The sequence below is a fragment of the Macaca mulatta genome, chromosome 2 (genome assembly GCF_049350105.2).
Source record: "Macaca mulatta isolate MMU2019108-1 chromosome 2, T2T-MMU8v2.0, whole genome shotgun sequence".
NCBI classification, from domain to species: Eukaryota; Metazoa; Chordata; class Mammalia; order Primates; family Cercopithecidae; genus Macaca; species Macaca mulatta.
In genome coordinates, this window is record NC_133407.1 from 182,348,651 (window position 1) to 182,373,529 (window position 24,879).

Genomic DNA, 24,879 nt, shown 5'->3' on the forward strand with positions numbered 1-24,879 from the left:
GAGGAGTATTTTTATTTGGTTTAAAATTTTATGTTCTGATGTTATTTCTCCAAAAGACTAGTTAAGAAAATGTCAACACATCAACTCATACTTATTTATTTTCTGTCTTTCTGTCCTGTGTTCCAAGAAGTCTCCTCTTTGTTTGCTTGTGGAAAGGTTGATGGTGAAAAAGCCTAATTCCCAGACAAGTGCTGTTTGTTAGTACTTGTTGAAGTTTTACATAATTCACTAATAAGGGAGTTAGCTTTAAAAAGAGAGAGAGAGAGAGAGAGAGAGAGAGAGAGAGAGAGAGCTTGTTTCTAGAGTATCTGAAAAAGAGAAATTCATATAGTCAATTCGGAACAGATTACTAAGTTGCATACAAAATTGGTTAATGCCCTGGAGGGTAGTAAAATATAACTTTAGAGATTTTTTTCCTACTAGGCCAAGAAAAAAATTACTTCATAATAGTTTTTACAATTTAGTCTTAAACTTTATAGAACTGTAAATTGTCTGGGTTATCAAACCAAAGTATGTCTTCTGAAAGAATTGTCATATTAGAAAATACTCCAGCACAACATTTTAAAGGAAAATAATCATCAATTTGCTTTAGTACCAAGTTTTTCATAATTTTCCTGCCACAATAGATAACTATGTTTCAGTACATAATTCATCTAACAACAACAATGAAGTGATGTGAGAGGATTTTGCACTGTCAAGAGGAATTAGAAAGACTGTTTTTAAAAAGGCAGGGGGGGACATGCTAATAGGAAAAGAAGAAGTAGGTTGACAGTGAAGACGGAGGACTTGCCTTTGAAAGAGGAAAGAAGTGAGAACGTAGGGGAAGAAGATGCTCAGATCATTCTGTAGGGTTGCCTCTGTGGCCTCCTTACAATTCTTTTCCCTATTCTTAGAGCTATGACCCCTCATTCTCTGGGAAGGAGGAGAGGATGGCAAAAGGTTGTCCAGGGTTTTCAGAGAAAAGTGATGGAATCCATGCTCTTTGAGACTCCCGCTCTGGGTCCAATATTTGTTTCTTCATGGCTTCAATGCTCCTTTCTTTGTGCTTCCTTAGCTGAACCTAATCTGTTCTCTCTTTCCATCCATAGTGGCGTAGATGTTTACTATGCAGTTACCTTCAACGGTGAGGCCATTAGCAATACCACCTGGGACCTCATCAGCCTTCACTCCAACAAGGTGGAAAACCATGGCCTTGTGGAACTGGACGATAAACCCACTGTTGTTTATACAATCAGTAACTTCAGAGATTATATTGCTGAGACATTGCAGCAGAATTTTTTGCTGGGGAACTCTTCCTTGAATCCAGATCCTGATTCCCTGCAGCTTATCAATGGTGAGTTTCATATCCATCATGAAGTCCTTGTATAGTTTCTTTTCCAGTACGCTCTGGTGTAAACTAATTTCCCAAAATATATAAGGTTCTGACCATTCTCTAGACTTTATGAGACAGGAGTCAACCTGATATGAATGGAGCTTTAGCCGTGCAGCTCTTTTGGATAGATTAATCAGGGGCTTTCTGGAATATTTTTAGACAAAAGGCCACAGAGTGTGGAAAGTGGCAGTTAGAAATAGTTTAGAGAAATAGGAGCAAAGTATAAGAAAAAGGAAAGTAGTACTTGGTAGTATGTACTGAAACAGGCTATAATGCTTCCCTGACAACTGAGACATGAACTCTCTGAGGTAAGTCAGCTAGTAAAGGCTTAAAAATCAGAGTGTAGAAAAAAAGGAAGAGCTCAAGAAAGGCAATGGGAGATCTAGGTCAAAGAAGAAGTGATAATGGGTGCCGTGCGGAATCCCGGATAATCCAATACTGACTTTAAATTCGGATCGCTGTGGAGATCCTGTTATGATCCATAATGAACAGGTGGATATGACAGATCGTGAAGAAGAGGGTGTTTAACCTGGACTTGGAGGCTACAGGGTGCCCAGTCAACCTTGGACTTAAAACTTGCTAAGATTCTGGCTACTAGTATGCAGCATCTTAACTCATCAGGGCCACGGTATCCTGCTAACTCACTTGCTACTTTGCATTTGCTTCTATTCTCCATGATTTCTTTACTCATTGGTAGTTTAGCTTTTAAAATGTTCAGTGGAATATGCATTACTGAAGTGACAGCATGGGAGAAATACCAGCTGCCGAGGAGGAGAATCTACAAGTGAGGCAATACTAATGATGCATTTTTACAGCCTCTGTAGCTGCCACACATTTTAAAGAGAAAAGAGCCTCTGTCCTGTCCTTTCAGGCAGCTACTACCTAGCCGTGTTCGTGTGTGTGTGCGTGTGTGTGTGTGTGTGCGTGTGTGTGTGTGTGCGTGCATGTGTGTGTGTAACAAATGAACAAAAATAGACACTAGAGAAGCCAGAGAGGCTTGTTGGATTTACACAGGAAGATCAGAAAATTAATAATCAAAGAAAATAGTAGATTTAAAAGGCAAGGTAGGGAAGGAGAACTCTTAGAGAGACAAAGAAGAGTCTTGTCTTTCCAGGCAGTTGTGTGTGTGTGTGTGTGTGTGTGTGTGTGTGTATTTGTGTATATATGTGTGTGTGAAAGAGACAGAGAAAGTGAGAAAGGGAAAGGGAGAGAAAAAATTTTTAATAAGATTTTACTGCATGTGATTTAATCTCTTTTTTCCCAAATAAGATTTTGTCTCTGCCTCTGTCTTTCTCTCTCTCTCTCTTTCTTTCTCTCTCTCTTTCTTTCTTTTCTTTTCTTCTCTTTTCTTTCTTTCTTTTTTCCAGACCAAAACTTTACATTGCTTTCAACTTATTTTGGCTGCTGGACTAACCTTTTTTTTTAATGTGACACTCTGCTGGGACAGGGTCACAAAGTGGTCTGGGCTTTATATGAATTACATAGGACTTTAAGATGGAGAAGCCCTCTCTTCAGTGGAGGAGAGTGGTATAGGACCATTCATTCTGAAACATTAGGGAGCCTTTATATTTTGGAGTAGGTATCCTGCGCTCACTTCTTCATATACTCCTTTGTCATTGTTGAATCTCTGCTGGAATACTAGGGCTAGATAAAACAGTGAACAGATAAGAAGCTTGTTATAATCTGAAACTGCTGAAGTCCCTCTGGCAATGCTAATAGAGATTAGCTGGGGCTAACCATAGGGACGGCATATGGGCAGAAGATTCTAGGCATCAGGATATTGGGATCAGACAGAGAAAAGATATAGTTAGGAGATCATGACCTAAGTGGGTTAAGAACTGACATTGAGCAGAAGGTGCAAACACCAAGGTCAGTAACTGGAGTGGTAGGAGAATGGCATGAAGATTAAGGTCTACAATAAACAGAGGTTGCTTAGGAAACGACATCCACAAACAGTATTGCAAGATCTTCCTTTTGTGTGGAGCCTGTGGGTGGAACTACTTTCATAAAGGTGTCCTGAAAAGAGGTAAACGACTTTCTTAGAATTTGTAAGCAAGTTCAACAAAAGCTTTACAATATCTAATACCAACTAATTCAAGTGCCTTAGGCTTTCATTAGATGTATATTTCAATTACTCAGAAGTTTGTCTCTAAAGTTTATTTCTATTGTCAGGCCAACTTCAGAGTTCTGAATGGTGGCAGCTTTCTATGTAACTTGATCATTATCTCAAAAGATATGATCCTCCTTGTATTAGTCCATTCTCACACTGCTGTAAAGAACCTGAGGCTGGGTAATTTATGAAGAAAAGAGGTTTAATTGACTTACAGTTCCACAGGCTGTACAGGAAGCATGGCCGGAAGGCCTCAGGAAACTTAAAATCATGGCAGAAGGTGAAGAGGTGAAGGGCAAGCAAGCACGTCTTGCCATGGTGGAGCAGAAGGGAGGCAGGGGAAGAGACAGAGAGAGAGAGAGAGAGAGAGGGAGAGAGAGAAGTGCCACACACTTTTAAACAACTAGATCTCATCAGGACTCACTTACTATCACGAGAACAGCAAAGAGGAAATCTGCCCCCATGATCCAATCACCTTCCACCAGGCCCCACTTCCAGCACTTGGGATCGCAACTCAACATGAGATTTGGGTGGGGACATAGAGGCAAACCATATCACTTCTTGATCTTGTGGAGCTTACTTTTCATAGAAGACAAGATAATTGTATACACAGTTTTTAAAAATTTTGGAAAATATGTAAGCCAAATAAGGTTTTTGACCTTTGCTTGATTCCTGTTATGTCAGGCCAGTGAGAACAGGTGGATAAAGAGACTCTACTTCTATTTTTGGTTGCATACACCAGATCACTCTCCTGGCAATCCCTTCTTTTTAGCTTTTATTGATTTTCTCTCCCCTGTGGGCAAAATCAGCTGCTTCTTTGTCTGTGTCACCATACATTGTATATATGCCCCTTACATTGTTTTAGAATTTGTGTTATTTCCCTGATATATGCAATGCTTCCAGAAGAGAAACTTGGCTTTATTAATGTTTATAGCCTCAACTTTGGTAAAGTCTGTGGTAACTAGCAAGGATTCATTAAATTTTTGTTGAATTAAATTATATAATCTACTCTCTATGTTGCTCTTTAATATCATTACAGTGATAAAGATTTTTGGTGTCCTAGCTCAGTTTTCAAAGGTACTTTCTTCCCAAAAGGCAATTATGTTTGCATACTTTTCTACCATTCTTAGCATAAACCAAATGAATTGAAATTTAGTACAACTGTTTTACTTAAAAATTAATTTAAAAATAAGCGCTTCATAGGAATCTTGAACAGAATAAAAACTGACTTGAGAAAGGAAAGGAAGTAATAGAGGATGTCCTAAATGTAATAATGGGAAGAATCTTTATTTTATGTTAGATTCTTATAATTCAGGCAGATTGTGCTAATATAAATAAAATATCTGAATAAAGTAATAAATATTTTCTAAGTAAGTGTGTCCCGTATGTTCTGCTAAAATCTAAACTATGAAGAGGAAGAACTTGGCTTTCAGTTGTCCCTGCACCTCAAATACAGTACGGCCTCATCTAAAAATGTTCTCTAATGTTGTTCTTTCCTCAGTGAGAGGAGTTTTGCGTCACCAAACTGAAGATCTAGTTTGGAACACCCAAAGTTCAAGTCTTCAGGCAACGCCATCATCTATTCTGGTATGTTTTTATATTTTATGCTAGAACTAGGCCCTCAAGCTTCTCTTCTTTCTTCCCTCACCTGCTTACTTTGGCATTATACATTTCCCAAGCTGTTCTCATTTCAATTATTCTCTTGCATCATCCCTAGACCATTACTCATAGGTGTCAGCTCATAGGTACCAAGTGTTGGTTCAGAAAATTTAAGCCTTCTGCAGTGGTGAAATAAAGTCTGCATTGCCAAACTCCACACAGGGTAGAAAACTTATTTATGGTTCCTACTTGTTCGGTGATAATTAAGCTATTAAGTGCCCGCTGAGTTGTTCTCTGAGAGTTACCCAGAAATAGATTTTATAGCCAAGATGATAAATTGATGTACTAGGTATAGAGCGTAGATTTTTTGTTTCAATGATTATAGTGAAAAAAAGGTTACACTGTGAAGCACATAGAACAGTGTGTGTACGGAAGGGAGAGAAAGAAGCATATCTGCTAGCTGACGGATGACAGGGACTCTAAATCAGGCCTCCGAGTAACCTGGACTGAAAACTCCCGCTTGCATAGAAACAGCATGGGACGAACTTTCCTTTTTGTTCTTACCACCCAGCTGCATTAGGAATTCCTCTTCCCCTTAAACCTCCACTTGCCACTTCACTTGTAGGGAGTTATACAGTAGGAAAGAAACAGCATAGTTTAAACAACAATGATAACATCTACAACCACAAACCACTACAGAATTACCTGTCTACAATGAATACAGGAATCTTTTGTTATCACATAGAAACAGTAAGGGGACTCCCTTCTCATCGACATTCCTTGCTTTTCTTCCCTCTGAAAATTTATTTTCTGTCTCATATCAGCTATTTGAATTACTTGTTTCTCGACTTTAATGGAGTGATGGAAATTCAGAAAGCCTGCCCTTAATTCATGTAACCATTAATCTCTGCAGCCATTTCTTCTACTAGGTTACAGAGTAACTCATTATTACAATGTAGAATTACTAAAAACAATCTTTTCACTGAGTTACATATTGGACAAAATAGATTAGAAGAGATTTACAGAGAGTACATTCATTTGGTGTGTATTTATTCCTTCACTTATTCATTCATTCAAGTATGTTTGTTTTGTGCTTTCTATGTGCCAAGCGCTTGTGAAACTAAGACAAATAAGGTGTGGCTCTGCCTACAAAAATTTCTAGTCTGGTGGTAGTAGACAGATTTCTAAACAAGGTGATGCAGACATTGTCCTAGAGGTCGATCCAGGGTACAGGGAGCGATGACAGCACCACGACTCTCCCGCTTTTAATCACATTCTCTAACCACAGGAGAAGCTTTGTGATGATATTTTAGAATTATATTGTGAAGATGAGAATTTCTATATAAGCCAGAGCATGTAAACTGGAGACTAGCTGGATCCAACTATAGACATGCAGCTTGGGACCAAATTAAAAAAAAAATAAGTCAATATTTTAAAACTAGGAGATTTTTACATAAAAATGCAGATTTCTGGCTTCTTTTGAATACCAGGAAGATCTGCTACTGTTAAGTTCATATTCCCTTGTGGCAGAAAGTGGCTGGAGCTTGGCTGTGGCTGCCCCTTAATGATAGCAAGCACCAGTAGGCTCACTTGTTCATTTATGTTGCAGTGCTTTCATTTGCATTTATGCCAACTCATTACTTTTTTGAATAGTGATTACTGTAGGGCATTCATTAACAATTTAAGGAAACATTAGAATGTTAATGGGAGATGATAAGACATGAAAACAAGGAATGATTAATTAGAAATGTCTAGTTATTACTTTCTTTTTAATTTATTCCTTCCCTCCCTTTCTTCACACCCTTGCCAACTGTTAGCAAGATTTTACTCTACCATAGAAGTGAGGTGGGTTCCCCCCCTAGATTTTATTTTAAAAAATTATTTTATATACAGTGCTGCAATAATTATATTACTAATCATTTTATTGTTTTTATTATTAGTAATAAAGGCTTTATTCAAAGAGTAAAAAAAAATGTTATTTTAGAGCTAGGAATGTTGGGAAATGGAATTTGACACCTTTCTGGCACCCTGACTTGGAAAATCACTTGTACAGTATGCTTTCTTTAGGACTAACAAGCTTTTAACAATTGGCAGTAGCAGAAATGAAACTGGCCAATATAATACAGTTGTCAATATACTACACTGAACTGAAAGAAAGCATAAGTTAAATTTGTTACTATGGGAACATCTATGGATAGAAAAATTAATGAAGGGCTATTCCTGGCATGTATGTGTTAACTTTTCAAAATGTATAAGAAAGCTTCATTGCCATGCCAGTTTTTAGGGAATACTTATTTGGAAGGGATGGTCTTTCTTCTTTATTTGAAAAGTCAAGTTGTTTACTTTCACATTTTATGTTGTCTGTGACTTGACTTTTGAAAAGATTTTATATATTGTTTCACTTTTAATTTTTTATGAAGTGAAAAGGCATTTTGTTTACAGATACCCTGAAACGGTATATTACTGCTTGAGGATTTCTTTTTCGTTGAGGATTCAGCTGCTTTCCTAAGGTGTGTCAGGTTATGCGCGCCATCTGATAAAACTCAATTTCTTAAGCATGGCTTGAAGGGCTTAAGCTATCTCACTTGAGTTTTTTTGTAAAGTACATTTGGAATTTGCAAGAATATATGAGTAACTTTAACACATATCTGGAAGTAGTTTTATATAATTAAAAGGAATAAAGTTAATTCCCTCTTATGGAATGATCATCATCATTGTAACTACTTTATTGAAGAACAGAACTTGGTATTGAGCAAATGGCCTTCTTTTCCCTGACTACAAATGTAATTTTCAGTCCTAGAAAAATAAAGGGGAAGGCTAGAAACTTTTTTTCTATGTAAACAGCCTCCATATCCCATAGAGCAGATAAATATTAGGAGATGGCTGCCCACACTCCCTCCATCTGTGTTGACCTGGGTTGTATAAACCTGTGGAATATGTTAACCCAAATGAGCACATGGACTGCCAAGTCTGTTTGCTCTAGTTTCTCCTCTGAGAATCCTTTTACCACTTGGGAATATACACTTGTAGAGACCTCTGGATGAATAGCTGTTAGTGGGAAAAGCACTGGCACTGAGAAATCTAGAGACTTGGCTGCTGCCAGTCTGTTTTTTTTTTCTCTTTTTTTGTGTGTCCTTGAGCATTTCACTTCTATGATCCTCAGTTCCCTCTCTTTAATAGGCATGGTTATACTACATGTGTTCTTGAGTCCTTCTAAGTGTAAAATGTGATAATTTTGTTATGTTCACATACATGTGCATGCTCAGCCCCTCTTCCCAACATAAGATTTTTACAAGCCAAAGGATGGCCTCATAAAGCACACGAGCCTTTGGCAAGACAAGAGCTGGTGTTTTTACTTAACTTTTTTGCCTTTCACTTTCTGGACTTTAATTTGTTGTCTTCCATTTCTCTGGAAATAAACTCTTGCTCTATCTCTGTTCGTGAGGACTCAGAATAACTTAGACCCTCTAGGCAGAAATATGAACCAGCTTTATTCTCTTTGGTGGTAAGTTATGTAGGAGCACTCTGCACACAGGTCAGCAATTGTAAGCCACCTCTACTGAATAGAGTAATGTAAGGTTAACTCTACTCCTGGTAATTGCATGGTGTTTTCTGAGATAGTGTATTGCTCTGTCACCCCGGCTGGAGTGCAGTGGTGTGATCATAGCTCACTGAAGCCTCAAACTCCTTGGGTTCAAGTGATCCTCCTGCTTCAGCCTCCAGAGTACTATAGGAATGTAATATAGGAGTGCACCAAGGCACCCAGTTATTTTTTTATGTTTTTTGTAGAGACAGAGTTTTACTCTGTTGCCCAGACTTGCATGCTCTTAAAGTTTACTAGAAAAATGCCAGAAGTCATCTCTCCAATTAGATCTTCTTTTTCTTTTTTTTGTCCTGAATCATGAAACATGTCTTCTTATCCTCAGGTGCACTTCTGTTAGGAGATTCCCCAAGAGGGAATTTTGTGTCCTGAGATCTTTCTCTTTCTCTATAGGTTGTTTTGCAATTGTATCTAGTCATTTGATGATGGCCTCTGGCTTCCTCTTTCTTTACAGATGTTTTGCTTTTTCTCTCATACATTTCACTTCAACAGATTCAGGAGATTTGGTTATTAGACTCCAGTCTAATTCCTAGATATATCTTGCTTCTATTTCTTTTCTTTTTTTTTTTTTTAGCCAAAGCTACATTGCCAAAAATGTTGGCTAACATTGCATCATATACTTTTTATCACTCTCCTTTTTCCTTTCCAGATTTTTATTTTCTGGCTAAATTTATATTTAGCCAGAATGATATCATTTTTGGTTCATGTTGTTGTTTTAAGTGATTCTCATTCCTTATTTGCTGGGCATTTATATTTCATTTTGGATTGTCTAACACTTTTTGACAGAAATGACTTAAACTTGAATGGATTTTTAAATGAAGTATATTATAAAACGATGGCACCTTTGCATAATATCACTCATCCAGGGTCTCAGCAGTAACAGAATCATCTAGAAGAATCTACTAATGGAGATGTGGATAGGCTTAAGGGAGCATAAAAAGAATGTTGAGGTATGCAGAGACTAACAACAGTGGGAAGCAATTACCACTACCATCCACTGGATTACAGAGGAAGGGGAGGAAATGCTGTTACCAGAGCCCATGGACAGCTGGAGCTGTAATTGTGGAGGGAGAAGCACAACTATGCTAGACACATAGTATTGAGGCTTGGAGGAAGCAGGGAAGACATACCTTGACCTCTCTTCCCCCTGTCCTTTGATCTGCTTATGCTTCCCGTTGGCCAAACTGAAACAGAAAACAAATGCAAGGCAGCATTTGCAAGGGTGGTGCAGATCACAGGGTCAGCCTCCTAGGGCAGAGGGCAGGAAGAGAAGGATCTGAAGTGGTGGTGACAAATACAGAAGAATCAGCATGGTGACCCACTTAAAATAGGAACCAATGAAAACACATGGACAAGGCAGGAAGTGATGTTGTAACTGAGTTCCACAAAAGAAAATTAGATTGTTTGACAGAGTGCTTTTAGTTTAAAGATGGTAGATGAAACTGTGGGTAACTCTGTATAGAACCAATGACCTTCTGTTATTACCATCTTTCCTGTGCATTTGTCACTAGAGGAAGGGACAAAGTAGGACACGCCTGGTGGTTTCTTGCCTCATGGTCCCCCATCTGTGACTGTGAGAGTGTATAGTTCAAAGCCTTCTCACACAGCTCTTTGACAGAGAGACAAGGGGCACTGTGAAGATAAAGCATAAAAGACTAATTAGGCCTTGTGTAATAGTCTGTTTTCACACTGCTGATAAAGACATACCTGAGACTGGGCAATTTACAAAAGAAAGAGGTTTAATGGACTTACAGCTCCACGTGGCTCAGGAGGCCTCACAATTACGGCAGAAGGTGAAAGGCGCATGTCACATGGTGGTAGACAAGAGCCGAGAGCTTGTGCAGGGAAAATCCCCTTTATAAAACCATCATATCTCATGAGACTTATTCACTATCACGAGAACAGCATGGGAAAGACCTGCCCCCATGATTCAATCACCTCCCACCAGGTCCCTCCCACAACATGTGGAAATTCGAGATTTGGGTGGGGACACAGTCAAACCATATCACCTTGTTTTGGGTTAGCTGTCTTCATAGGCCAGTATGTTCTGTTTTATTTCATGGCCATAGACTGAACTCTAGTTAGCCACCCTAAAACTGTGTGCTTTGTTCAAAAAGCATATTAGGGTTGAGACTGTCAGTGCAAATTTACTATTGCTGATAGGAGTCTCCTGGAGTGGGGGGAGGAGGTTAGATTCAGCATTTCTTATTCGTAGTTTTCGTTTTGTTCATAGGTATAACATGAATTCTAGTCTTTTGATAGACTTATAAATATGGGAAATTTCTTAAAGGTTCCAGTTGATAAGAAATAAAATCATTTAGCAACTGAAGAAGTATATTAGAAACACAGGCTGGAATATTATGCCCAGAACATGATCCAGCCATTTCCTCTACTAGAGAACTTTTACAAGTACCCATGTCTAGGTTCTCCTCCCAGACCAATTAAGTTAACATTTCTGAGTGTCAGCCCTGGGAATTGGTGTTTTTCAAAAGCTTCCATGTGATTCAAATATCTTTTTTTTTTTTTTTTTTTGAGACGGAGTTTTGCTCTCATTGTCTAGGCTGGAGTGCAATGGTGCAATCTTGGCTCACCGCAACCTCTGCCTCCCAGGTTCAAGTGATTCTCCTTCCTCAGCCTCACAAGTAGCTGGGATTACAGGCATGTGCCACCACACCCAGCTAATTTTGTATTTTTAGCAGAGATGGGGTTTCTCCATGTTGGTCATGGCTGACCTCGAACTCCTAACCTCAGGTGATCCACCTGCCTTGGCCTCCCAAAGTGCTGGGATTAAAGGCGTGAGCCACCACACCCGACCTCAAATACCTTCTTAGGACTGAAAAGGATTGTTCTTTTCTCTTTTCCTTTTTCAGTTTTCATATATCCAGGATATATTTTATGAGTTTTTTCCATGTGGATTGTACTTCTCTATCTTTGTTATTCAGAATCCAGAATAAATTATATAAACTCCTGCCAAATACCGTGGCCATTTTACCTCTTAGCAGTATTGTTAAACTTTTTTTTTTTTTTTTGAGACGACGTCTTGCTCTATAGCCCAGGCTGTAGTGCAGTGGGTTGATCAAAGCTCACGGTAGTCTTGAATTCCCAGGATCAAGTGATCCTCCTCCCTCAGCCTCCCAAGTAGCTAGAACTCCAGGTGTGTGCCACCATGCCTGGCTAAGCTAATTTTTTGTTGTTGTTGAGATGGGGTCTTGTTATATTACCCGGACTGGACTCCTAGCCTCAAGCGATCCTCCTGGTTCAGCTTCCCAAAGTGCTGGGATTATAGACGTGAGCCACTGTGGCTGGCTGATTATTGTACATTTACATAGACAGTTCTTCATAAAATTAAATAATTAACATGTTCAAGGTTTGTGTTTCTGTATACTTCTCCATTTCTGAACTACATTTTAAGATAAGATTAGTAGTACATTAGTAAAATATCACTAGAAAGAGGAAATTGTTTATGTTTCATAAGTGTGATACCATTTTACAGGAGTGGCTATTCATTTGAGGTAACCAGACTACATTTTGTTGTGGTGACATTTCTGACCAAACTAGAGGGCCTTCATTAACTAATTATCTTTTCAGAACGATGAATAAAATTGCCAGTTGTTCTTTCCTGCTGTGGGCAATGGACTTAGATCTTTGCCAACAAGTTACAGATAACAGTAACTTCTATGTATTTAAAGTCATTTAAGCTAAAAACACAGAGGAAAATGAACCATCTAAAGAAAAAAAAAAACATGTTCTCTCATAAATTCATTTTGTTTGAGGGCTTTAAAATATGTTACCTCATCTGTCCTTCCTTTTCAGGTGAGAGATGATATAGTTTTTCTCTAGATATTGGAATTTGACTATAAATCTGTTTGATTCTGGAGCCCATGTCTCCCCCTACTCCCAATACTATTAATACACTGCCTCCTTGTCCCTAGAAAATCTGGGAATATAGACAGATAGGTGGTATTTAAAATCACTTTTTATATGTTTCTTTTATCTATGATATGATTTAGCCTTTTTTTCCCCCCAGGATAATACCTTTCAAGCTGCATGGCCCTCAGCAGATGAATCCACCACCAGCAGTATTCCACCACTTGATTTCAGCTCTGGTCCTCCCTCAGCCACTGGCAGGGAACTCTGGTCAGAAAGTCCTTTGGGTGATTTAGTGTCTACACACAAATTAGCCTTTCCCTCGAAGATGGGCCTCAGTTCTTCCCCAGAGGTTTTAGAGGTTAGCAGCTTGACTCTTCATTCTGTCACCCCGGCAGTGCTTCAGACTGGCTTGCCTGTGGCTTCTGAGGAAAGGACTTCTGGATCTCACTTGGTAGAAGATGGTGAGAAACTTTAATCGCTTTTCATACTTCTTGTTGTATCTGATGACAGGGTTTTTAGAGAGAGGAAGAGACTATGGCTATGAAAAAAACATAGTAGTATTCATTAGGGGTAAAATGTCTTGGTAAAATTGTTTGTGAGAGGAAACAATCAAATTTAATTTGTTGGAATGGAGAGTCCAAATAGGTAAATAATAAGAAATAAACTTGGGGAACTGGGGTGGGGATCAATTAACAGATATTTTGAAGGTCATATCGAAGGGTATATAGTTTAGTTAAATGACTGCTACTACTATTAAATAACCACTTTACTTAAATATTGGAGTAATAAATAGTATCAAAGAAGATTATTCAACTGGGTTATAATACAATTAGTTGTGGGGGCCAAGTCTAAAGATTCTTGCTTGTAGTAGTATTGTGAAGGGAAGAAACTAAATCATGGCAGCCACAGCAGAGATAAAGAAGTGAAAATGAAATAGATGATCTAGATGTTGTGGAGGAGAGGAAAAATAAATGTGACTTAGAAATGGAGTTTACATGTGAAAAGAGGAAGATGAGCAAATATATAAATAATGAATTCAGGATTGTGAATATTGGGTGAATCTGAAGGATAATAGACAATAAACATAACAGGGAAAATGAGAATTCAAAGAGAAACACAATGTTCAGGGAATTTTCCTCCTAAATGACTGCTGGATTTTTTCAAATCAAAATTACTACTAGCAGTTCTTTATTTTCATGGAATTAAAAAAAACAAGTGTTTGAAGATTATTTCAATAGTCAAGGTCTTGTCATCCTCGAGAAGGAGATAATATTCATGAGTGACTGTCCCATATTACAAACATGTTATCAGATCTTCCTTTTGTTTGCTAGATATAGAAAAACAAAAGTCAACAATTGCCCCTGTTAACTTCACAGGGAAAAAATAGGAAACTAATTTTATTAGAAGAACTAGAAGAACTAGGAATATATTTTGGCAACTCTGTAGATTAATTAATGGAAAACTTTATTTTTAGGATTAGCCAATGTTGAAGAGTCAGAAGATTTTCTTTCTATTGATTCATTGCCTTCAAGTTCATTCACTCAACCTGTGCCAAAAGAAACAATACCATCCATGGAAGACTCTGATGTGTCCTTAACATCTTCACCGTATCTGACCTCTTCTATACCTTTTGGCTTGGACTCCTTGACCTCCAAAGTCAAAGATCAATTAAAAGTGAGCCCTTTCCTGCCAGATGCATCCATGGAAAAAGAGTTAATACTTGACAGTGGTTTAGGTTCAGGATCAGGGCAAAAAGTAGATCTGATTACTTGGCCATGGAGTGAGACTTCATCAGAGAAGAGCACTGAACCGCTGTCCAAGCCATGGCTTGAAGATGACGATTCACTTTTGCCAGCTGAGATTGAAGACGAGAAGCTAGTTTTAGTTGACAAAATGGATTCCACAGACCAAATTAGTAAGCACTCAAAATATGAACATGATGATAGATCCACACACTTCCCAGAGGAAGAGCCTCTTAGTGGGCCTGCTGTGCCCATCTTCGCAGATACTGCAACTGAATCTGCATCTCTAACCCTCCCCAAGCACATATCAGAAGTATCTGGTGTTGATGATTACTCAGTTACCAAAGCACCTCTTATACTGACATCTGTAGCAATCTCTGCCTCTACTGAAATATCAGATCAGGCAGATGCCATCCTAAGGGAGGATACGGAACAAACTACCGAGTCATCCAACTATGAATGGTTTGACAGCGAGGTTTCAATGGTAAAGCCAGATATGCAACCTTTGTGGACTATATTGCCAGAATCAGAGAGAGTTTCGACAAGAACTTCTTCCCTAGAGAAATTGTCCAGAGACACATTGGCAAGTACACCACAGAGTACTGACAGACTCTGGTTGAAAGCTTCTGTGACACAGTCTACCAAATTGCCTCCAACCACAATCTCCACCCTGCTAGAGGATGAAGTAATTATGGGTGTACAGGATATTTCATTAGAACTGGACCGGATAGGCACAGATTACTATCAGCCTGAGCTAGTCCAAGAGCAAAATGGCAAGGTTGGTAGTTATGTGGAAATGTCTACAAGTGTTCACTCCACAGAGATGGTTAGTGTGGCTTGGCCCACAGAAGGAGGAGATGACTTGAGTTATACCCAGACTTCAGGAGCTTTGGTGGTTTTCTTCAGCCTCCGAGTGACTAACATGATGTTTTCAGAAGATCTGTTTAATAAGAACTCTTTGGAGTATAAAGCCCTGGAGCAAAGATTCTTAGAATTGGTAAGCACAAAAAGTGAAACATGGGCGCTAGTGAATAATCGTGTATGACCCACTCCTCCTCCCCTCTAGCACACAAAGTCTGAGCCAGGGAAAGTGTGATCTGCTGTGAACATTCATTTCCTATCATTCACAAATAGTATCATGGCCTAGGGTTGGAAAGAAAACAGTAAGACATGTAAGAAATGGAAAACACAAAAGTGGCATGAGAATGATGTGATAATTTACAAGGAAGATTGTTTTCATGAATTATGGGACTACAATAAGTTTGACACTTCTTTTCACATTTTATTGTGAAGCTAATGTTTTGTGGGTACCTATGTCGCCTTCACTGTTGGGATCCTTCAGTGAAACAGAGAATAAACTCTCTGAGTGTCTAAAACTATGTATGAATTCCATGGGATTCCTAAATATCACTATGAAAATCGCATAGCATTTCTAGTTTATACTGTCAAATCATTCCTAATTTATACTTTTGTTAATTAACAGTTTAAATGTAGATAAAATACAATTAGGAAAAGTGAGGCAGGGTCTTACCTGTGTTTTTGTTTTGTTTTGTTTTGTTTGGGTATGTATTGAACAAAATGTGAAACGCCGTCAATAAACTTACCACTTTTTGTGTGTTGTAGCTGGTTCCTTATCTCCAGTCAAATCTCACGGGATTCCAGAACTTAGAAATCCTCAACTTCAGAAATGGCAGCATTGTGGTGAACAGCCGAATGAAGTTTGCCAATTCTGTCCCTCCTAATGTCAACACTGCGGTGTACATGATTCTGGAAGATTTTTGTACCGCTGCCTACAATACCATGAACTTGGCTATTGATAAATACTCTCTTGATGTGGAATCAGGTATGATATTGCCTAGCATGGTGGTTTCTTAGTAGAATCCCGTGATTATTCTTGTGTGTTTTCTTCCTCATTGCGTTAAGGTGAATCCAATACTCGTAGGAAAAAAGAGTACTATGTCAGACAAATCTTCCACATCTTGATAACTAGTAAAATATTTCTCCCAAGAGCATCAACACCACTCCCTTTTCAAAACATCCTCCAAACATTTTACTTTACTATTCCACCTCCATTCCCTTTTCTACCCACTGCATCTGGCTTTTGTTTTTATTTACCTACTGGATCTGTTCTTGCTATGCCTTCGTGTTGTCACCTGCAAGGTTTGATCCTTCTTCCCTTTAAGCTTTTGCATCCATTTCCATCGTCTTAAGCCTTATATAAATGTCAATAACTCTCCACATTTTTTTACGCAGATCAAACATCTCTCATAACCTCCAGAATCAATATCTACTTACTTGACAGTCTCCACTTGGATGTATTCTGTGTATATCAAATTTAAGATAGCTGTGAGTGAGTTCTTCTTTTCCATATCTCACCACTCTCCAGCTGTATCTACTCTTTCTCTCAGCTTCTCTATCTCTTTCCATAAATGTAAGCTTTATCTACTCAGCTACTTAAACTGGAAACCTGAAAAAATTTCTTTTCTTTTCTTTTCTTTTCTTTTCTTTTCTTTGAGGTGGCGTTTCGCTCTTGTTGCCCAGGCTGGAGTGCAATGGCATGACCTCGGCTCATTGCAACCTCTGCCTCCTGAGCTCAAGCAATTCTCCTGCCTCAGCCTCCCAAGTAGCTTAGATTACAGGCGCCTGCCACCACGCCTGGCTCATTTCTTGTATTTTTAGTAGAGACGGGGTTTCTCCATGTTGGCTAGGTTGGTCTTGAAATCCTGACCTCAGGTGATCCACCTGCCTCGGCCTCCCAAAGTGCTGGGATTACAGGTGTGAGCCACCGCACCTGGCCAGAGAAGTCATCCTTGATACCTCAGTTCCTAACACCTGGAACTTTTAGTCACTCACCAAACTTATATTGATTCTGAATTCTAAGAATATCTCAAATTCATGCTCTTTTCTCTATCTCCATTGCTACGACTCCATCCAAATCACCAAGATCTCTCCTTTGGACCAGTTTCCCCACATCCTCTCACGCTCCTCCTCCTATCCATCCTCCATAAGGCAGACATGGTACTCTTGAAGGGCTGTCTGGTTCAGTAGCCACAAGGCCTTGTCCCCATTTTCTTCCCCGATATCCAATGTAACTAACCTCTGCTCAACATGTTCTAGTCAAACCAGCTTGTTTTTTGTTACTCAGATACAAAACCTTCTTCTTGCCTTAAAGCCTTTGCACACACTGTCCACTTTTGCCTTCTTACTGACTCCTGCTCACCCATGTGCCTCAGTTCAAATGTCACTTCCTCAGGACTTTTTTCATTGACTTACCTGTGGTCTAGACTGAGTCTTTCCTGTCAGTTTTTATATTAATAGTACAATGTTCTTTCCTCTAGAGAGTTATCATCATTGTAACAATGTTAATTGATGTGCATAGTTGCTTAATGGCTATTTTTTCCAGATGAGCTTTTTACAAGAACTGAGAATGTGTTTGTTTTATTAACTACTTTTTAGCCAGAACTTAGCATAGTGTCTTGAACACAGAAGGTACTAAAAAATACTGTGAATAAATGAAATGAATCATTGCTTTTATTTTGAAGCCTTGGATGCAGAGAACACTGTTGAAATGTGAACTTTTGTTCTTCCTTCCCTTCTACATACCAGAGGACAGAGGTTTTGAGGAGTAAGACGGAATGTCTGGTTTTGTATTTCTCCAGTGCCTTTTAATCTCAAACTGGTTTGAAAGTCAGCCCTATTCTTTAGGAACGAAGTGAACTTAAGAATCATTACTCGTTGAAAGTGAAGAAAATGGTTTCATGAATCCTTCATATGCAAATCTCTTGCCAATTGAGTTCTCTAAGGCCATTTGCACATTCTTTGTCATGTGATATAGTGGAAGAGGCAATTAATTATAATTTGTAAGGAATGATTTCTTGCTTCTGCTTTACCATTTATTATTTGTGTGACCCAAGATGGGCTTCCCTGACCCTTAGTTCCTCATATATTAAATGGGGGTAATATTGCCTGGCCTCTGTATTTTATGAGACTATTTTAAGCATTAAACAAGTAGTATATATAAAGCATTTGACTAACTACACAAATGCGAACAGTTATGATTTATAAAACTTTTGCAAAAGTCAATCTACTTCTTTTTAAACAGAATTACAGGCCTGGTGCTGTGGCTCACACTCATAATCCCAATACTTTAGGAGGCTGAGGCAGAGGGATTGCTTGAGGCCATGAGTTTGAGACTAGCCTAAGCAACATAGTGAGTCTCCATCTCCACAAAAAAACTTAAAAATTAGCTGGGCATTGTGGCATGTGCCTGTAGTTCCAGCTACTTGGGAGACTGAGGTGGGAAGATTGCTGGAGCCTAGGAGGTTGAGATTACAATGAACTGTGATCACACAACTACACTCTAGCCTGGGCAACATAGTGAGAACCTGTCTCTAAAAAAAATAAAAAATAAAGAGAATTACAATAAATACATTTAATTCAGTTTTTTTTTTTAATCATTATTATACTTTAAGTTCTGGGATGCATGTATAGAACATGCAGATTTGTTACATAGGTATACACGTGCCATGGTGGTTTGCTGCACCTATCAACCTGTCATCTACATTAGGTATATCTCCTAATGCTATCCCTTACCTAGCACCCCACCCCTGACAGGCCCCTGTGTGTGATATTTCCCTCCCTGTGTCCATATGTTATCATTGTTCAACTCCCAGTTCTGAGTAAGAACATGCAATATTTGGTTTTCTATTCCTGCGTTAGTTTGCTGAGAATGATGGTTTCCAGCTTCATCCATGTCGCTGCAAAGGACATGAACTCATCCATTTTTATGGCTGCATAGTACTCCATGGTGTATATGTGCCACATTTTCTTTATGCAGTCTATCATTAATGGGCATTTGGGTTGGTTCCAAGTCTTTGCTATTGTGAATAGTGCCACAATAAACGTACGTGTGCATGTGTCTTTATAGTAGAATGATTTATAATCCTTTGGGTATATACCCAGCAATGGGATCACTGGGTCAAATGGTATTTCTACTTCTAGATCCTTGAGGAATCGCCACACTGTCTTCTACAATGGTTGAAATAACTTACACTCCCAACAAAAGTGGGAGTGTAAAAGCATTCCTATTTCTCTACATCCTCTCCAGCATCTGTTGTTTCCTGACTTTTTAATGATCGACATCCTACCTGGCATGAGGTGGTATCTCATTGTGGTTTTGATTTGCATTTCTCTAATGACCAGTGATGATGAGCTTTTTTTCATATGTTTGTCGGCTGCATGAATGTCTTCTTTTGAGAAGTGGCTGTTCATATCCTTTGCCCACTTTTTGATGGGGTTGTTTGTGTTTTTCTTGTACATTTGTTTAAGTTCCTTGTAGATTCTGGATATTAGCCCTTTGTCAGATGGATAGATTGCAAAAATGTTTTCCCATTCTGTAGATTGCCTGTTCACTCTGATGATAGTTTCTTTTGCTGTGCAGAAGCTCTTTAGTTTAATTATATCCCATTTGTCAATTTCAGCTTTTGTTGCCATTGCTTTTGGTGTTTGGTGTTTGCTTGGTAAATATTCCTCCATCCCTTTATTTTGAGCCTATGTGTGTCTTTGCACGTGAGATGGGTCTTGTCTCTTTATCCATTTTGCCACTCTGTGTCTTTTAATTGGGGCATTTAGCCTGTTTACATTTAAGGTAAATATTGTTATGTATGAATTTCATCCTGTCAGTATGATGCTAGCTGGTTATTTTGCCCGTTAGCAAATGCAGTTTCTTCATAGTGTCGATGTTCTTTACAATATGGTATGTTTTGCAGTGGCTGGTACCAGTTTTTCCTTTCCATATTTAGTGCTTCCTTCAGGAGCTCTTGTAAGGCGGGCCTGATGGTAATAAAATCTGTCAGCATTTGCTCCTCTGTAAAGGATTTCATTTCTCCTTTGCATATGAAGTTTAGTTTGGCTGGATATGAAATTCTGGGTTGAAAATTCTTTTCTTTAAGAATGTTGAATATTGGCCCCCACTCTCTTCTGGCTTGTAGGGTTTCTGCAGAGAGATCCGCTGTTAGTCTGATGGGTTTCCCTTTGTGGGTAACCCGACCTTTCTCTCTGACTGCCCTTAACATTTTTTCCTACATTTCAACGTTGGTGAATCTGACAATTATGTGTCTTGGGATTACTCTTCTCGAGGAGTATCTTTGCGGTATTCTCTGTATTTCCTGAATTTAATGTTGGCCTGTCTTGCTAGGTTGGGGAAGCTCTCCTGGATAATATCCTGAAGAGTGTTTTCTAACTTGGTTCCATTCTCCCCGTCACTTTCAGGTACACCAATCAAATGTAGGTTTGGTCTTTTCACATAGTCCCATATTTCTCGGAGCCTTTGTTTTTCCTTTTCATTGTTTTTTCTCTAACCTTGTCTTCATGCTTTATCTCATGAAGTTGATCTTCAATCTCTGATATCCTTTCTTCTGCTTGATTGATTCCACTGTTGATACTTGTGTATGCCTCACAAAGTTCTCATGCTGTGTTTTTCAGCTCCATCAGGTCATTTATGTTCTTCTCTACACTGGTTATTCTAGTTAGCAATTCCTCTAACCTTTTTTCAAGGTTCTTAGCTTCCTTGCATTGGGTTAGAACATGCTTCTTTAGCTTGCAGCAGTTTGTTATTACCCACCTTCTGAAGCCTACTTCTGTCACTTCATTAGACTCATTCTCCGTCCAGTTTTGTTCCCTTGCTGGCAAGGAGTTGTGATCCTTTACGGGAGAAGAAGCATTCTGGTTTTTGGAATTTTCAGCCTTTTCATGCTAGTTTTTCCTCATCTTTGTGGATTTATCTTCTTTTGGTCTTTGACGTTGGTGACCTTCACATGGAGTTTCTGTGTCTGGACGTCCTTTTTGTTGATGTTGGTGCTATTCCTTTCTGTTTGTTAGTTTTCCTTCTAACAGTCAGGTTCCTCTGCTGCAGGTCTGCTGGAGCTTGCTGGAGGTCCACTCCAGACTGTTTGCCTGGGTATCACCAACGGAGGCTGCAGAACAGCAAAGATTGCTGCCTGTTCCTTCCTCTGGAAGATTTGTCCCAGAGGGGTACCCACAAGATGCCAGCCAGAGCTCTCCTGTATGAGGTGTTTGTCAATTCCTGCTGGGAGGTGTCTCCCAGTCAGGAGACATGGGGGTCAGACACCCACTTGAGGAGGCATTTGTCTCTTAGCAGAGCTTGAGTGCTGTGCTGGGAGATTGGTTGCTCTCTTCAGAGTTGGCAGGCAGGAACGTTTAAGTCTGCTGAAACTGCACTACAGCCGCCCCCTCCCCCAGGTGCTCTGTCCCAGGGAAAGGGGAGTTTTATCTGTAAGCCCCTGACTGGGGCTGCTGCTTTTGTTTCAGAGATGCCCTGTCCATAGAGGAGAAATTTATAGAGACAATCTGGCTACCGAGGCTTTGCTGATCTGTGGTGGGCTCTGCCCAGTTGTAACTTCCGGGCGGCTTTGTTTACACTGTGAGGGAAAAACCACCCACTCAGGCCTCAGTAATGGTGGATGCCCCTCTCTGCACCAAGCTCGAGCACCTCAGGTTGACTTCAGGCTGCTGTGCTGGCAGCAAGAATTTCAAACCAGTGGATCTTAGCTTGCTGGGCTCCATGGGGGTGGGATTCGCTGAGCTAGACCACTTGGCTCCCTGGCTTCAGCCTCCTTTCCAGAGGAGTAAATGGTTCTGTCTTGCTGGCCACTGGGGTATGAAAACAAAAAATAAAAAATAAAAAACTCCTGCAGCTAGCTTGGTGTCTGTGCAAATGGCCACCCAGTTTTGTGCTTGAAACCCAGGGCCGTGGTGGTATAGGCACCCAAGGGAATTTCCTGGTCTGCGGGTTGTGAAGACAGTGGGAAAAGCATAGTATCTGGGCTGAATGCACTGTTCCTCCTGGCACAGTCCCTCATGGCTTCCCTTGGCTAGGGGAGGGAGTTCCCCAACCCCTTGCACTTCCGGGTGAGGTGACCACACCATCCTGCTTTGGCTCACCCACTGTGGGCTGCACGCACTGTCTAATCAGTCCCAATGAGATGAGCTGGGTACCTCAGTTGGAATTGCAGAAATCACCTACCTTCTGCATTGATCTCTCTGGGACTGGAGCTGTTCCTATTTGGCCATCTTGGCAGCCACCACCTTACTTCAGTTTTGTATGTAACTCACATGTCAGCTGTGTGCAATGTCATCAAGGTTTATAAGCTCGCCTTTACTTTTAATATTCAATTAGCTGGCATAGCCCCACCCTGTGCAGTATAAAACCAGGATCTACGTTCCCCTAACTCCTCAATATTTCTGGGCATTGTTAGGGAACTTAAATATCTCTTAATCCTCCCCAGTTCTGAGTTTCCTCTGCTGAATTTTCAATCTCACATGAGTCCCAACTCTTGTGGTGTTAACCTAATGCAAATCACAGTCCTGTTTTTGATCTGCTCAAAGCATCTCTAACATAAGGCAGTTGATTCTATCAGGCATTTGCTGATGGTATAAAGGTAATGGAGAAGGCTTTATCTCAGCACGGCAGATGGCCTAAAAATATTAGTTAGGCATAGCCATCCTAAAATTCCTCTGCCACCCTCTCAAGGGCATCTCTTACTGACCAACTTTTTTTCCCAGGACCCAGCCAGCAATGATGTTGCTCAGGCCATAAAGCTGTCTTTCCAGACCATCTTCACATCTTTCCTCTGCTCTCGTTTTTCTGGACCCATCTATCCTTCTTTTAAGCTGCTTCTAGAAAACCAGAATGTAATTAATTCCACAATTTAGATCCCTGTCTCCCATCCTAAATTTACCTCCAACTCTACCTTTGTTTCCCCAATAGAATCACTGAGGCACTTTTCCTAACATATAGTCAGCTACCTGGGCACCCTTTCTTCACCAGCACAAAGGAGTGGAAAGACACTTTGAAACCACAATCTTTTATTTACATGATTAAAATATTAGGCTTTGTCTTTCTTCTTGGCCTGGAAGCAAAAAGCTATATTTTATCTTTTTCCTGTGGCTATATCTTTTTCCTAATGTGTAGAAAATATAGACTCTATTTTTCTCACCTCAGACACATATACCTGCAGAATGGTTACAAAGTTTCAAAAATTTTTAATAGAATTATTTTACTACATGTATAGTGGTTAAGCATTCCTAATATGAAAATCTGAAATCTGAAATGCTCCAGTCTGAAACTTTTTGAGCACTGACGTGATGCTACAAGGGTAAATGTCTTCACTTGGCCTCATGTGATGGGCTGAAGTCAAAATGCAGATGCACAACAGTTTATTCAGAGGACCCAGGGGAAAAAAGACTCTCACAATTCCTTGCAGTGTGATACAGTTTTTCCACGCACAGCGTGATGGTGATGCTGAACAGCCACAGACTGTCTACATGGGTGGCTGAAACAGTGATCTCTTTGGTTTCTGGTGGTTCAGTATATACAAACTTTGTCTTACGCACACAATTATTTAAAATGTTGTGAAAAATTACCTTCGGTCTATGTGTATAAGGTATATGTGAAGCATAAATGAGTTTTTTTTTGTGTAGACTTGGATTCCCTTCCCAAGATATCTCATTATGTAAATGCAAATATTCCAAAATCTGAAAAAATTTGAAATCCAAACGACTTCTCCTTCCAAGAATTTTAGATAAGGGATACTCAGTCTTATGTTTTTAGTTAAAGGCCTTCAGATTAAAGTACTTTTTTTCAAGATTGGCTAGAGACAAGATTGACTTGACTCTTGCCCAACTTATTTTCACATGCAGTGTCTCAGAAGCTCTTGAACTTCCATTAACAAAAGAGAGCTATGCAGTACCATCTTCCTCACCCCTATAGACACTCCTATCCCTCACCAATGGGTAAGGATCAGATTATTTTCTGATTGCAAAGTCACAAAATGAATACCAGGATAAAGATGTGAAGACTTACGAAATATACAGTGAAATCTGGCCATGTGGTTCCCTTGTAGAAATTTCCCACCTGGCAATACATTTGTATGTTTTTCCTGTTATGTGAGCATCTTGGCAGTGGTCCCCTGTATTAGTTTCCTAGGGCTGCTGTAACAAAGTACCACAAACTAGGTGCCTTAAAACAACAGGAATTTATTCTCACACAGTTCTTGAGGGTAGAAGTCCAAAATCAAAATGTTGGCCAGGCCCTGTTTCCTCTGAAAGACCTAGGGAAGACCCTTTCCTTACCTTTTCCTGGTTTCTGATGTTTGCCAGCAATCCTTGGCATCCCTTAGCTTATAGGTGTATCACTCTAATCTCTGCCTTTGTCTACAGATAGCTTCTTTCCTGTGCGTTTTTGTCTGTGTCTAAATTTCCCTCTTCTTATAAGAACACCAATCATTGCATTAGGGCTCATTCTAATCTAGTATGGCCTCTTCTTAACTTGATTACATCTACAAATACTCTATTTCCAAATAAGGTCACATTCTGAGGTTCTGGATGGACATGAACTTCTGGGGACACTATTCAACTCAGTACATTCCCTCCGTTACCACATGAGGCCAAAGGAGATCAACTTCAGTGATCCTCCAAACTCCAAGGGCAGAGACTTGTGCAAAATTGTCTTCAATTTCCAGAGCAGCAAGGAAATCATTGCTTTTCAAAACATGATGTATATAGA

The 24,879-nt window shown here is 39.6% G+C and overlaps 1 protein-coding gene across 1 annotated transcript in view; it reads left to right on the plus strand.

Moving 5' to 3' along the window:
• Positions 1–24,879, plus strand: part of IMPG2 (interphotoreceptor matrix proteoglycan 2) — a 95,783-nt gene that overhangs the window by 65,694 nt on the left and 5,210 nt on the right. Inside the window, exons 10-14 of the mRNA XM_077994124.1 lie at positions 1,089–1,333; positions 4,984–5,069; positions 12,710–13,013; positions 14,027–15,291; positions 15,918–16,137. Coding sequence (XP_077850250.1) covers positions 1,089–1,333; positions 4,984–5,069; positions 12,710–13,013; positions 14,027–15,291; positions 15,918–16,137 — 2,120 coding nt within the window. The remainder of the gene's footprint in view (positions 1–1,088; positions 1,334–4,983; positions 5,070–12,709; positions 13,014–14,026; positions 15,292–15,917; positions 16,138–24,879) is intronic.